This window comes from Cydia splendana, chromosome 18 (assembly GCF_910591565.1).
Source record: "Cydia splendana chromosome 18, ilCydSple1.2, whole genome shotgun sequence".
Lineage (NCBI taxonomy): Eukaryota > Metazoa > Arthropoda > Insecta > Lepidoptera > Tortricidae > Cydia > Cydia splendana.
Genome location: NC_085977.1, coordinates 10,642,030 through 10,654,699, shown reverse-complemented (window position 1 = coordinate 10,654,699; position 12,670 = coordinate 10,642,030). Strand labels below are relative to the sequence as shown.

Sequence of the window (12,670 nt, the reverse complement as noted above, 5' to 3'; positions counted from 1 at the left end):
AACCTTGCACAATTGTGCAAACTTTTGTATGGACTTAGGTACATTTATCTGGCATGGATAGCCATACATTTGACGTGCCCCTCCCCCGCAAAAATCGGCAGACTGTTTTATACAGAAAATGACAGATAAGGGGTCTCCAGTTACTAAATGCTCTAAGTTCACTTCATTTCGCGTGCATCAGTCAGCGTGAGCGATCATCAAGGTCGTATCAAAATAAGATCAAAGCAGTAACAAGTTAAATCTGAATGGGAGCCCCCTTTACATCGATTTATGTACATTTGATGATGAAATTGATGAGCGTTTTCCAAAAAAATGTAGATTTCATTCATGTCTTCAAAATATTTTGACTTCATGGGCTCATTTTACTCAGAATTATTTGTACATTCACGCCTCATACATGACAAAATGTGTCCCAAGATTTCCTTTCCAGATCGTCACATTTTTGTATGAATATTTTTTTTATTTGTATGAACGTGACGCACTGGAAAAATATTATTTCATACAAAATTTTGGGACACATTTTTTCATGTACCTATGAGGCGTATTTTCAATATTTTGAAGACATGAATGAAATGTATATTTTTTTGGAAAACGCTCTGATGAATGAAGATTTACAGGTGGACTTGGATTTTTCTATTCCCTTCCTTTCCATACCAGTGAAGCCTACTATGGATCACGTTTTTGGATCTATCGTGAGTCAAATTTAATTTTGTTTTATAAAAATATGATAATAAAATATTGATTGTTTTAATTGATTGATTTATCAGAAGTGTTAAAAAATAGCGTTCCTGAAGCTTTTCTCGAATGCCCCTACACTTTCATCAAAATCTCTAAAATTATTATTTTTGATTACAGGGTATACCGACAGTGAACATTAACCTACCAGCTCTCGTGCTAGGGGGTGGAGTGGTCATCGCCTCAACTTTCCTGCTCCCACTCCTGTTCAAGAGCTACGCGAACCAACCACCATACGACAGATACGCTAAGAGTAAGTAGGTACCTAGCAGGTACCTTTGCCCCACACTCCTGCTCAAGAGATTATGCTCATCACATCACCCACCGTTCAAGAGATATGCTAAGAATAAGTAGGTACCTACCAGAGTAATTAGAATATATGAGGTAGAACATCTGTTAATGTATATGTACTTACCACAATGAACTCGAACAAGTCGAACAGCGGTAATTGCTTCAATCGTATGTTATATGTATTGTATATGTATGTTACGTAACTAGATTAGGATAGTTAATGTGTCATACAGGCTACATCAGAATAATTTGAAAATAAATTAGATCCACTAACTTTGTAGGTTTACTAATATGTGGCCGAAAATTATCACTTCCCAAACTATTTTTCCCATAGTATCATTTGGCAAAACTATCAGATGGCAAACCAATGTTTCGCATAATATATAACATGTCGCAAATGTTTATTTACAATATTATTGTATGGCAAAATATTTAGTTGATCATGTTTCAAAATGTCTTTTATTGTTATGTCGAATGTATTGATAGGCATAAATTATTTTTCGTCTAATATTGTGAATAACCTACCTATCTCTGGGAGCAGTTTAGTTTTAAGGGTCATAAAAAAAATAACCCTAACCTACCTATCTCTGGGAGCAGTTTCGTTTTACGGATCATAAAAAAAATAACCCTAACCAACCTATCTCTGGGAGCAGTTTCGTTTTACGGGTCATAAAAAAATTACCATAACCTACCTAGATCAGGCAGCAGTTTCGTTTTTAGGGTCATAAAAAAAATAACCATAACCTACCTATCTCTGGGAGCAGTTTCGTATTACGGGTCATAAAAAAAATGCTATGATCAAATAAAAAGTATACGAAGTTTCAATTTGGGCAAACGTTATTTAACAATAAATAGTTAGGTATAATAAAACATTTGCTTAGTGAAGTTCTAAATAAATCGAGGTAAAATGAACATTTGCTAAATAAAATTGTGATCAAATAAAAATTATGCTAAATAATAATATGCTAAGCATTGGTTTGCCAACTAAAAGTACTGCAATAAGTTGGTTGGGAAGTGAAATTAGGCGAAAAATATTTCGGCGAGATGGCAGTACACCAACTTTGTACCTTACTTTACTACTACTACTGTTAGTAGTAGATATGCCGAATGTATGGTATGAGTATGTTCTAACAATAATACGTATTTAAAGTAGCTATTTAACTTTTAATGAATTCGATATGGAACCTGCACAGACAATACAAGAATTTATACTCAAAACGAACAAGACATAATTATTTCGGGACAGTTTACCTCTATATGAATTCAAAACAAAAAAACACAAACCCAACGGGCCCGTTTTCATGGTAAATGTCACTCAAATTTATAATTTATAATGCTCAACTAATGGCGCCTGACGCGTGACATCTGCAGAAAGGCTAAAGACATCGTTGCATACAATAACACCGTTTCCTAGGCGGTTTCTTCGCTTTTGCTGGACATGGCAAGCATTTCGTACATTTTGGAGGATCGACGATCCCGGCATCGGCTTTCGTGTACTGTGTTTCCACATGGACATAATGTTTTCTCTTTCTCGGGGCTAAATCGAAGCAGCCAAAAGGCGGAGTATATTCGATGTCCCATGTGGCATTGCTGGATAAGGAGCTAAGGGACTCCTCTTGACATATGCATTCGGGTTCTTTAAATGCTGGACAACTGTCTATGACTTTGTCTATCGCGCTTAAGTCGTTGCAGTAGACGTCCATGTACGCACATTTGCAGATGTCTTCCACTGCTTCGGAGAGGGCCTTTCGGATTTGCGCGTCACGCTGTTTCTTTAGTTTGACCATTTTTCGCGCCTCAACCTTGGCCTGCTCCTCAGGGCTGCGTTTCTTGATGATTTTGAAAACTAACGGATCGCAATCTACGTAAGGGTCCTCGTTTGGAGCAATTTCTGTTAGGTCTTTCAATGGATTAACCTGTTGAGGAAACCAATTTTATAACTTCCTGTTGAGGTATAATAATAACCTTTAATCACATCAAAATTACAGGGCTAATAGTTCTAAATTATTTGGATGCCTCGCATGATATTTATCCTATGTGTATAGTGAGAAGTAAATCATTAATAGTAGAAGTTAAAAAAATTGAAACTAACCTGAATAGTAAAAGTGTCCCCTTTCCGCTGCACTTTTAGAGTGGGTTTTGGCTCCAAAGGTTCATCAGGCTCTGAATCCCCTCCACCGACATATTGGCCAGGTTTCCGCTTCTTTTTCTTCTTATCTTTCTTTCCATCCATTCCTGCCCGGGTGGTTTTGAAGACCATGAGCTTGGCTACGCTTTTACCGATGCGACCAGGTTGCCATCCTTTCGCTGGCTAAAATTTCAAATAAAAAGTTATTATTAAATCAACATAGGTTCGTTGTTATTGCTAATATATTCGACTTAAATCTATTTTTGCCCAGACCCAGTGCATTCGCGGCATATTCGTTCGAACTAACCGCGATTGCATTAGGTCGGACGTAACTGTAGAGCACTCTAGTTGAATTTAAAAAATCTTTCTTGAATTTTGTATTTTATAAATTAAGTTTGCTATCCTAGTAAGTACTTCAGTATTTTGATTTTGGAAATGGTAGGTATAAATCTATTCAGCTGACTTAGCATGTTATAAATCTAACAACGAGTAAGTAGGTATAGTCTGTCGATTTGTAACTGGCCCCGAGCCGCTAATCCTATGTCTATTGTTAAGTAAATTCGCACGTGCCTCTACCTGTAAAAAAAGGGTCGCGTAACTCTCTATGGTTACTGAGTACTGGCGAGTCGAACCAGTCTTAAATGTGTCATCCAGATGAGTAACAAAGGCGCGTTATCGGAGAGCGCACCTACACTGGTTTTTTGAGCGTTGGACTAGCCCGCGCTCTGGTGCCAATTAGAATAATTAAGACCCTTTTTTTGCAGGTAAGTAGCCCGTGCGGTTTTACTTAATAGACAAAGGATTTAGCAGTTCGGGGCCTGCTACGAATCTTCGAACTATACCAAAGTGTCAATCAAGAGGTGTTACCTTAAGGCCAGGTACGTCAGGCGCGTTCCACAGCCAGCCCATCTTTGTGGGCACTGGCATACCCGGTCTTCCAAGGCACCCGCCATCGCATACCTTATGTCGTGCTGTGTAAAACATAAATAACCTATTAAGGATTGTCCATACTTAATATAATGCACCAGTGGTGCTTAGTGATTATAGTATGCATTTTCTCAAATGATTTTTACGCCTAAACCCTAAGCGTTTAACAAAGGCAATTGTTTCTTTTATGCAACCAGTTTAGCTTCCGTATTAGCTACGTGCCAAAGCAACAATGTCCTTTAAAAACCAACTGTATCGTGATTGTATTAAGGTTCAAATCTATGTATTAATGTGAGGGTTCGCCTACGTTGAGGTGGTCGATCGTCCTACATTACCAAAACATGTTAACTCGTATGAGCTCTTACATAGATTTGAACCTTAATACTATCACGATAAAGTTGCTTTTTAAACGACATTGTTGCTTTGCCAACGGGAGCTGACCGATCACACAAAAGAAACGATAGCTTTATTTAAAAGATTAGGGTTGTGGAGTGTAGACTGTAACTTTAGTGATGAGGGGTTCGTTGGGTGAAGCGTAGAAACTCGGCAAACTGGAACGCGCCGGCCGCTGTGCTGTCTCGAAGTCCGCTATGCCTCCATTTACCGGTATATGTGTTGTGTGAAATGAAAACACATATATTTGATTTATTTACTGGAGAGTGTTCAGGCTGGTGTGAGTGAAGCTCTCTTGATGTCTCTGATATCTCTGAATAAGCTACAAACGGCTCCGGTTTATATAGGAAAATACCCGGCCGTTAGGTACCTTTCTTTAGCTAGTGAGTGTATCATGCAGAGTCAGTTACGTTTATTTCTGCCAATCTCATTAATTATTAGCACGTATGAAAGGAACATGGATCCTAGACTTACAAAACTAGATACATAACATTCCACGCAATTCATTAACATAATATACGAACACAAGTAAAACATGATAAACACACAAAAGTAAAAATAGTAAAGACGTAAAGACTAAAATAAAATGCATGAATCAATAGCTATTTACAACAAGGGTCTCAGGCGTAAAAATCATTTGAGAAAATTCATACTATACTAAAATATCGATCAAGTGCTACCGATATCTATATGAAGCAATTTCTAAATAATAATTACAAATGTGACTCCTCCTCGAACTAAACATACATAATTAACAGTGTCAGCTCTTCTTTCATTTGCCCTCGCACTATTTAGGTACCTCAAATCAAAATTGGCCCCATTAGATCGGGCTATGTTTATGGTAAAAATAAAATGAAAATTAGCAGAGGGCATACCGCGAACCCCGTTCGACGTGTTGCCTCTCTGTCGCACTTGTAAATTCATACATAAGTGTGAAGGGAGGCAACACGTCGAACGTAGTTCGCGGTTTAATTTTTCCTCAATGTTAACAACTACATATCTTACGTGGGTAAATATCTCCGAATGTATAGTTGTATTTTGATTTATTCTTTTTTTCTTTCTTCTTATTGTTGTTATTTTCCTCCTCTTCTGCCATGTTACTTTATGTATTATGTGCGGTTCTGAAGACGCGAAAGACATTTTAAATTTATGATATTTATTAACGAGTTATCGAAAAAAAAGATTCTTTATCTGATAAGAATGACTGCCGGTTGTCAGACTCCTGCGGTTTTCGGGTGGGGAGTCTGTGTAATAACCGCTCCGCCGGCTCCTCTACACGATGGGCCAGCGCCGGCCACTCCAAGGGACGCAGCCATGCGGTAGAATGAGATAACAATATCACTTGCTCCCTCTAACGCATAAATGCGTCCCTTGGAGTGGCCGGCGCCGGCCCATCGTGTAGAGGAGCCATTACATGATCACAAACTGAACCTAACATTACGACTAGGTTACACACTTTTCAGCGCCTTCACTTTTTAATCGCCATTTATTATTGAAACATGTCGTGCACACGCCAACACCATTGTTACAAGCTTGCAAACATATACCTCAATTGAAAGCATAAAGATTATTTTTGTCGGTATATTGTTTGACACTGTTAAAGTAACCTTCATGCAACGGTATGTATTTACTAGCTTCTACCAATGACGTTGGCGTGTGTGTAAAATAGTCGGTAATATAACTATAGGGTGGCAACACAGCCACGGCTCTTTGATCAGGAGAAGCCACAATTTGACCGAGAAGTCATGAGCATAGGTCTCCAGTTCCCCTTTCGATAAAATTGTCACGGGCCTCAGTTGGTATCATAGAGAAATAAGTAGGTACCTAAGCCCGAAAGCTTGAAATAATGAAAGCATGACGAGTAAGGGGACTGAAGGAGCAGCGGGTGGGGGGCGTCCGTTGTAAAGGCCGTAACACACTATCGCACCGCACCGCGACCTTGGTGCGTCGCACCCATAGGTGAGAGCGAGAAACAGATATCTCTTTCTCGCTCTCACTTATAGGTGCGATGCACCAAGGTCGCGGTGCGGTGCGATAGTGTACGTGTTACCACTTTAAAACTTAGTATTCACCCCCTCGCCCGCTTCGCCCTCAGTCCTCTTTCTCGTCATGTCTTCATTATGTCAAGCTTTCGGGCTAATAACCAAGAGTTGATGTGCAAATGTCAGTCATAGGTACCTATACCTACCTATCAAGCTGAATATGATAGAAAAGAAACGACAAGATTGTATCAAAATTTATAATGATGATGTTACCGGGTTACAAAATAAAATAGTCAATAATAAGGTTATTATTTTCACTTTTTGTCTTCTTTTTTATACTTCTCCTGTATAGCTAACTTGTGCGCGCCGCAGCAGCTTTTGCCCATCTGTGACAGAAGAATCTGTTCCTTGTCACAACACCTTCTCTCAATGTCCACGTTAAATTGATTTACGCATCGCATGTCTCTTTCTTTCTCATATTTCATGTATTCCCTTATGGCGGCCTTAATTCTTTCAAATTCTTTGGAACAACAAACTTTTCCAGCGTCACTGTAACTCGGGGGAAGTGGTGGTTGCGCAGCAGTTTTGTACATTCTTGCAAAACCATCTGGAACACTGCATGGCCTGCCCATGACCGGGCAAGGGCCAAGTTTGATCGGAGGCAGGCCGTATGGCAGCGGCTCTGCTACCTCCACGTCTTCTTCAACCTTTTCCTCGTCCTCTACCATCCTCGTGACAGGGCAAGTAGTTTTGTGCTTGTACAGAGGACAATAAGCTTTATGATTCTTCCTGGAAGCTATATTTAATGCCTCAGTTAAACAGGCGCAGTCAAAAGTTTTGCACGACGGAGTGGGTATTGGTGGGTTGCACTTGCAATCTTTGTCATCGGGAATGTCCAGACAAAGTTTATCTGGAGTTACAGTCACATTGTACACGAATTGAGTATTGGATCCTATAGCGCGTGGACACTTATTTCCATTTAATGATTGCATGTTAGGAACACTTGATGAACTGTAAGTATATTCTCTTGGAGGTATAGTACCTCCTTTACTGCAGCCACAGCCGCAACAGCCTCCTCTTTTCTCAGTTATTGATTGGTTTTCTTTAGTGCTTAAATATTGATAGTAAGCATAGTCAATATTTTGATTTGCCTCTTTAAACGTCGGTACGCTTAGCACGTAGGCGACTGCCGCGGCATTCTTGTCCTTTTTGGCGGAATCTTTAGGGTTATTCGGTTCCATACAGTCTTCCATTTTCTTTTCTAGTTCCTCACAGGTGTGACCAGGCAGAGCTTTACCGCCGCAAGCCTGGCACACAACTCTCTGGCCCACAATCTGCTCAGGACACTCTTCGCGATGAAAGCGATCATCTTTACAGTCACAAGCTCCGCAGACCTTCTTCGTTGTATTTGTAGTATCTTTAGTTGGTAATGAACCAGCTTTTTGTTTATATGTATCGAGATTCCTGATGTAACATTTTACTTTATGAGCAAGCGCGCAATTAGTATTACCACATGGACCTCTAATGTCTCCCATTTTGATTTTATCAATAGGATATTCCTTTTTCTTAGATTTCTTTTCATGTTCACAGCGAAGATCCACAATTTTTTGGCCACAACTTTGCAATTCTGTGCACACTTCAATTTTGTTTTTGGCATTATTAATCACATCTGGATCTTCTAACGTAGTAGTCTCGTAGAGACTCCCGATCATAGTAAAGTTACAATCATCGCCCTCCACACGTTTACATTTGAACATGCTAGGAGCTCTATTAGTTCTAAATACGAAGCTTTCAGGATCTTCCATCAGTTGTTGGAATTCTGTGGTGATCGAATCACCCAGAGCACTTATTCTAAGAATAAAGTCAATTTCCCCGATTTGCTTGCAACAACACTCATCCATGAGTTTGGTTCGTTGTTTGATACTCAGAGGTGGGTGGAGTTTACACGGTTCAGCAGAGTCCTTCAGTAAATGGTAAAACTCCTTGTCCCAGTACATTGTGCCAATTCCAACGAACTCTTTTATTTCATCTTCATCATCGGTCCAGACTTCCAATTCAAGTGGGAACTTTTCCAGGATATTGAGTACGGTATCGGGGTAGCTAGGAAATAAGATCGACTTGCCAACTCTGAATATTCTGGACCATTTTCTATGCCCGTTCTCATCGCATTCAATAATGTCATCTGCAACTAATGGATTCTTGGCCATTTGCTGTTCTTTAACGATGAATTGGTTCTTAGGGCCAAATGATATTTTAATTATGAGCTTGTTTTCTGAGCTTTTCGACTCGTTGTCTTCAGTTACAAATATCGCCACTCGGTCTATCATAAACTCAATCAAGTACAATTGCTCCATGACCTGTCGAGTTCAATCGATTTGTAAAAATACACTTCAAACGTTCGTTTTTGTATTTATTTCGGGAATAAGCTTGATTCACGAAAAACAAAATAGGTAACGATAATTTATTTCAGAATATCAAAATGTAAAGACCAACAGTAAACAAATTCGATAAATAATTGCTATTAATCTAAAAGTACTTACGGCTGTTATTCGTCTTCTTGTGTTTGTTTTAGTTAGTAAATGTATTCATTACTATGGATACTGATAATTTTATTTTGTAACCCGAGATTTTGATACATTTATTCAACCATGTTTTTGACACTGCACGACTGTGCAGTCACTTGAAATAAGAACACCATGGCCGTCACGATTATTTTATTTTTCTACTATATATCATTGATTTATAACTTGTCAATTATTTAGCAAGTAGTTCGTTGTCTTAAAAATATTTTTCGAATTTGACTGAGTGCAGTGGAGCGTTGTCTGAGCGTCCTATACTCATCCTATACTTCATAGATTTAAAATGACAATTACTCCTTCATTACGATTACATTTTAGATCTACTTATGATATACTTAGGCGGTCAACTCGTTTCACTAATATTGACTATTAAACCCGCTGTATACAGACATTCTAATCAATCTAATCTGTCGTACATCTCTAAGTCACCGTACAACCACACATTGTATTAATTTGTCATTTGTTCGCGTTCAACTTGGTTCTCCAGTACCTATATGCTTTCGTTAGACATTAGATTGACCAAAGTTGGCACAATTTAATCAGCGGGCTCTAAACTATTGTAGGAAATTGTTCACTATTACAGTATTGGAGCACACTCAATTCGGGGCCGACGGTGTACTGGACTTTGCTAGTAACGTGCTGAGTGGCGGCGTGCAGGGTTGCGCGCTCAGGGTTGCCTGCTGGTCCGGCCAGCGTGACCACGAAGACGGGGCGAAGTTCTGGACTGGAGTTATGAGGTAAACATTAACAACATCATTATTATCACCAGCATTTAGTCATTGCAACTCTGGGAACAGTTTGTCTGAGGGATTTCCCTCATTCCCGAGGAACGCGAAAATGGTTTTTGGAGTAGGTACCTTCCATTACTTTTAAATAAACGATGATTGGCACTTACTGATCTTGGATAAAATAAACATTCAGCAACCAGATCGTCTATTTTGACTATTATTTGTTGATGCCAATTCCAACCTTCTAAGAGACCAACCTAGAAACACAAATGAAAAGAGATGTTTGTATATTTCATACGAAACCAAACGTAATTTTTCACATGCTCTTTTTTCACGCCAATAAGTACTAAGACCGTTTTGGCGTATTAGAATCAGTACGGGATCAGGAAGCTGCCCTCAGCATACCCTAATCAGAAGATGTTTTTAAAACTTTGTACGGACAAATACCAGTAGCACTGAATGAGCAAAGACATATCTAAAGTCTAAGGAAAAACCGTGCCTCGGAAATCAAGAAAACGTCATTCTCGGAATAGATGGCGCCAAGCCTTTGACCTATGCTCGGCTAGATGTGGTGTTAACTGGGTTTTAACGACACCGATTGATATTTCACAATTTTAACACATATCAGTGAAAGAACATGGGTCACAATCATACAAAAATAATAAAACAAAAATAATAATTTATCCATTATACATATACATTTTTTGATATTTTTATACATTTTCATTTTTAGTTTTAATCGTTAGTCGACTTACTGTGACCACAAAATTTACTATGACAGTAACCCTCTATACTATCTATTCTCTTTGCTATGAGTTAAATTATTGAAATATTTCAGTAACCAGCTGGTGTCCACCCTGGTAAACTCTACGGCGGTGGAAGACGCCATCGCATCGGGCCGGCGAGGCCGGGACTGCTCCGTGTACTCTCCCTGCCCGCTCACGGCAGAACACTACCCCGTGCTTATGAAGAATTTGATGCAACTGTCTAATAATACTAGTTAAATTATAGGCTGAGGCCCCATTTGACACCAGAGCTTTTTCAACGCGCGTTAAAAGCGTTTGAATCCGTCTACACGCTAAATAGTAGTAGCGGTTGACCAAAATCAGCTGCAAATGGTGTTAAAGGTATGAAAATCGGCATTTGAATAAATTTGACCCGTAGCACCAAAAAATAAAAACAAACGGAAAGGAGTTATGACGTCATCTATTTGTTGTATGGAAAAATAAAAAAAATTGGTCAGAAACCTATCGTGTGTGGTATTAAATGAAAGGGCATTTTGAGCCGGTTCTAAAAATATATCACATTATTATATTTCCGTCTCTTGCATTCAATTGAAATAAAAATAATTTTCAAAACATACCAAGTTTGGGCTCCTCCAGATACGAAACCGTTGAATATTTTTTTGTAAAATATACCTCAAGTAATACCCAATATCCTCATATCTAACCCCAAGAAATTAATTTTGAATATATTTAGTTTTAGTATTTCTTTTAAATTTTTTATTATTACAAATTGTGATCGATCAATCTATCAATGAAACGGCCTTCTAGGCTGGTCGATAGTGACCCTGCCTATGAAGCAGGAGGTCCCAGGTTCGAATCCTGGTAAGGGCATTTTTTGTGTGTTCATCATCATCATCACACAAATAAATGCCCTTACCAGGGCTTGTATATATGTGTATATGGGCATTTATTTGTGTGATGATGATGATGAACACACAAATAAATGCCCTTACCAGGATTCGAACCTGGGACTTCCTGCTTCATAGGCAGGGTCACTATCGACTACGCTAGGAGGCCGTTTCATTGATAGATTGATAGATCGCAATTTGTAAAAATAAAAAATTAAAAAAAAATACTCAAACTAAATATTTTCGAAATTAATTTCTTGGGGTTAGATATGAGGATATTGGGTATTACTTGAGGTATATTTTGCAAAAAATAATTCAACGGTTTCGTATCTGGAGGAGCCCAAACTTGGTGTGTTTTGAAAATTATTTTTATTTTTATTGAATGCAAGTGACGGAAATATAATAATGTGATATATTTTTAGAACCGGCTTAGAATGCTCTTTTATTTAATACCACACACGATAGGTTTCTGAACAATTTTTTTTATTTTTCCATACAAAAAAAAGATGACGTCATAACTCCTTTCCGTTTGGTTTTTTTTTTTGGTGCTACGAGTCAAATTGATTCAAATGACCTAAAGATTAATCGTGCCGATTTTCATACCTTTAACACCATTTGCAGCTGATTCCAGAATTTCAGGGTGTACCGCTATCACCAAAATTGGATTAACGACCAACGCTTAAAGTCAAAAATCCAATAACGCTTGATAAAAAGCGCCACCGCCACCGTGTGAATAAATACACATGTATCTATGTGTGTCATTCAAACGCTTTTTTAACGTGCGTTGAAAAAGCTCTCGTGTAAATGGGGCCTTAAGGTATTGTAATGCTGGAGTCGTCAGATCAGACTAAGTTTTCACGTCAAGTTATAGCTTTTAATAATTCGTTGCAAACTTAGTGCAGATGGACTCTATATTCAACTGTTATATTGTTATTAAAGACTGATTATTTGAAGATGCAATTATTTCCGTGCAGCAAATCACCCCTATAAATTATATTTACAGTACGTATGGCTACTTTCCCGCACTAGTGCGGGAAACAGCACTTTCCGTGCGTATGTCAAAAGTTTAAGGGGCCATATGTACTATAAAACTTTGTATGATACACGTGCGAATAGGTAATTCGCAACTCGTGTCGATTTAAAACACTCCCTTCGATCGTGTTTTAATTTGTCGCCACTCGTTTCGAATTTCCTCTTTTCCGCACTTGTATCGTAAATAACTATTGTCGCCGGCCTTGTTATAAGAGATAACAGTATCAAGGTAAGGTAATGCA

The 12,670-nt window shown here is 38.6% G+C and overlaps 2 protein-coding genes across 3 annotated transcripts; one reads left to right on the top strand and one right to left on the bottom strand.

Moving 5' to 3' along the window:
- The first annotated feature begins 599 nt into the window (after positions 1-599).
- On the top strand, positions 600-11,304 carry LOC134799700 (uncharacterized). The gene is made up of 4 exons (XM_063772136.1): positions 600-692; positions 856-988; positions 9,619-9,772; positions 10,602-11,304. The coding sequence occupies exons 1-4, from the start codon at positions 600-602 to the stop codon at positions 10,765-10,767; spliced, it is 546 nt and encodes a 181-aa protein (XP_063628206.1). The 3' UTR covers positions 10,768-11,304.
- Positions 2,177-9,158, bottom strand: LOC134799602 (uncharacterized). 2 transcript variants are annotated; one of them, XM_063772038.1, is made up of 5 exons: positions 8,997-9,158; positions 5,480-5,595; positions 4,022-4,125; positions 3,119-3,337; positions 2,177-2,942 (listed from the first exon to the last, which is right to left on the bottom strand). In XM_063772038.1, the coding sequence occupies exons 2-5, from the start codon at positions 5,568-5,570 to the stop codon at positions 2,403-2,405; spliced, it is 954 nt and encodes a 317-aa protein (XP_063628108.1). In that variant the 5' UTR covers positions 5,571-5,595; positions 8,997-9,158; the 3' UTR covers positions 2,177-2,402. The 2 variants fall into 2 exon arrangements, with proteins under 2 accessions (XP_063628108.1, XP_063628107.1); XM_063772037.1 differs by lacking the exons at positions 2,177-2,942; positions 3,119-3,337; positions 4,022-4,125; positions 5,480-5,595 and adding an exon at positions 6,700-8,813.
- Positions 11,305-12,670: the final 1,366 nt, after the last annotated feature.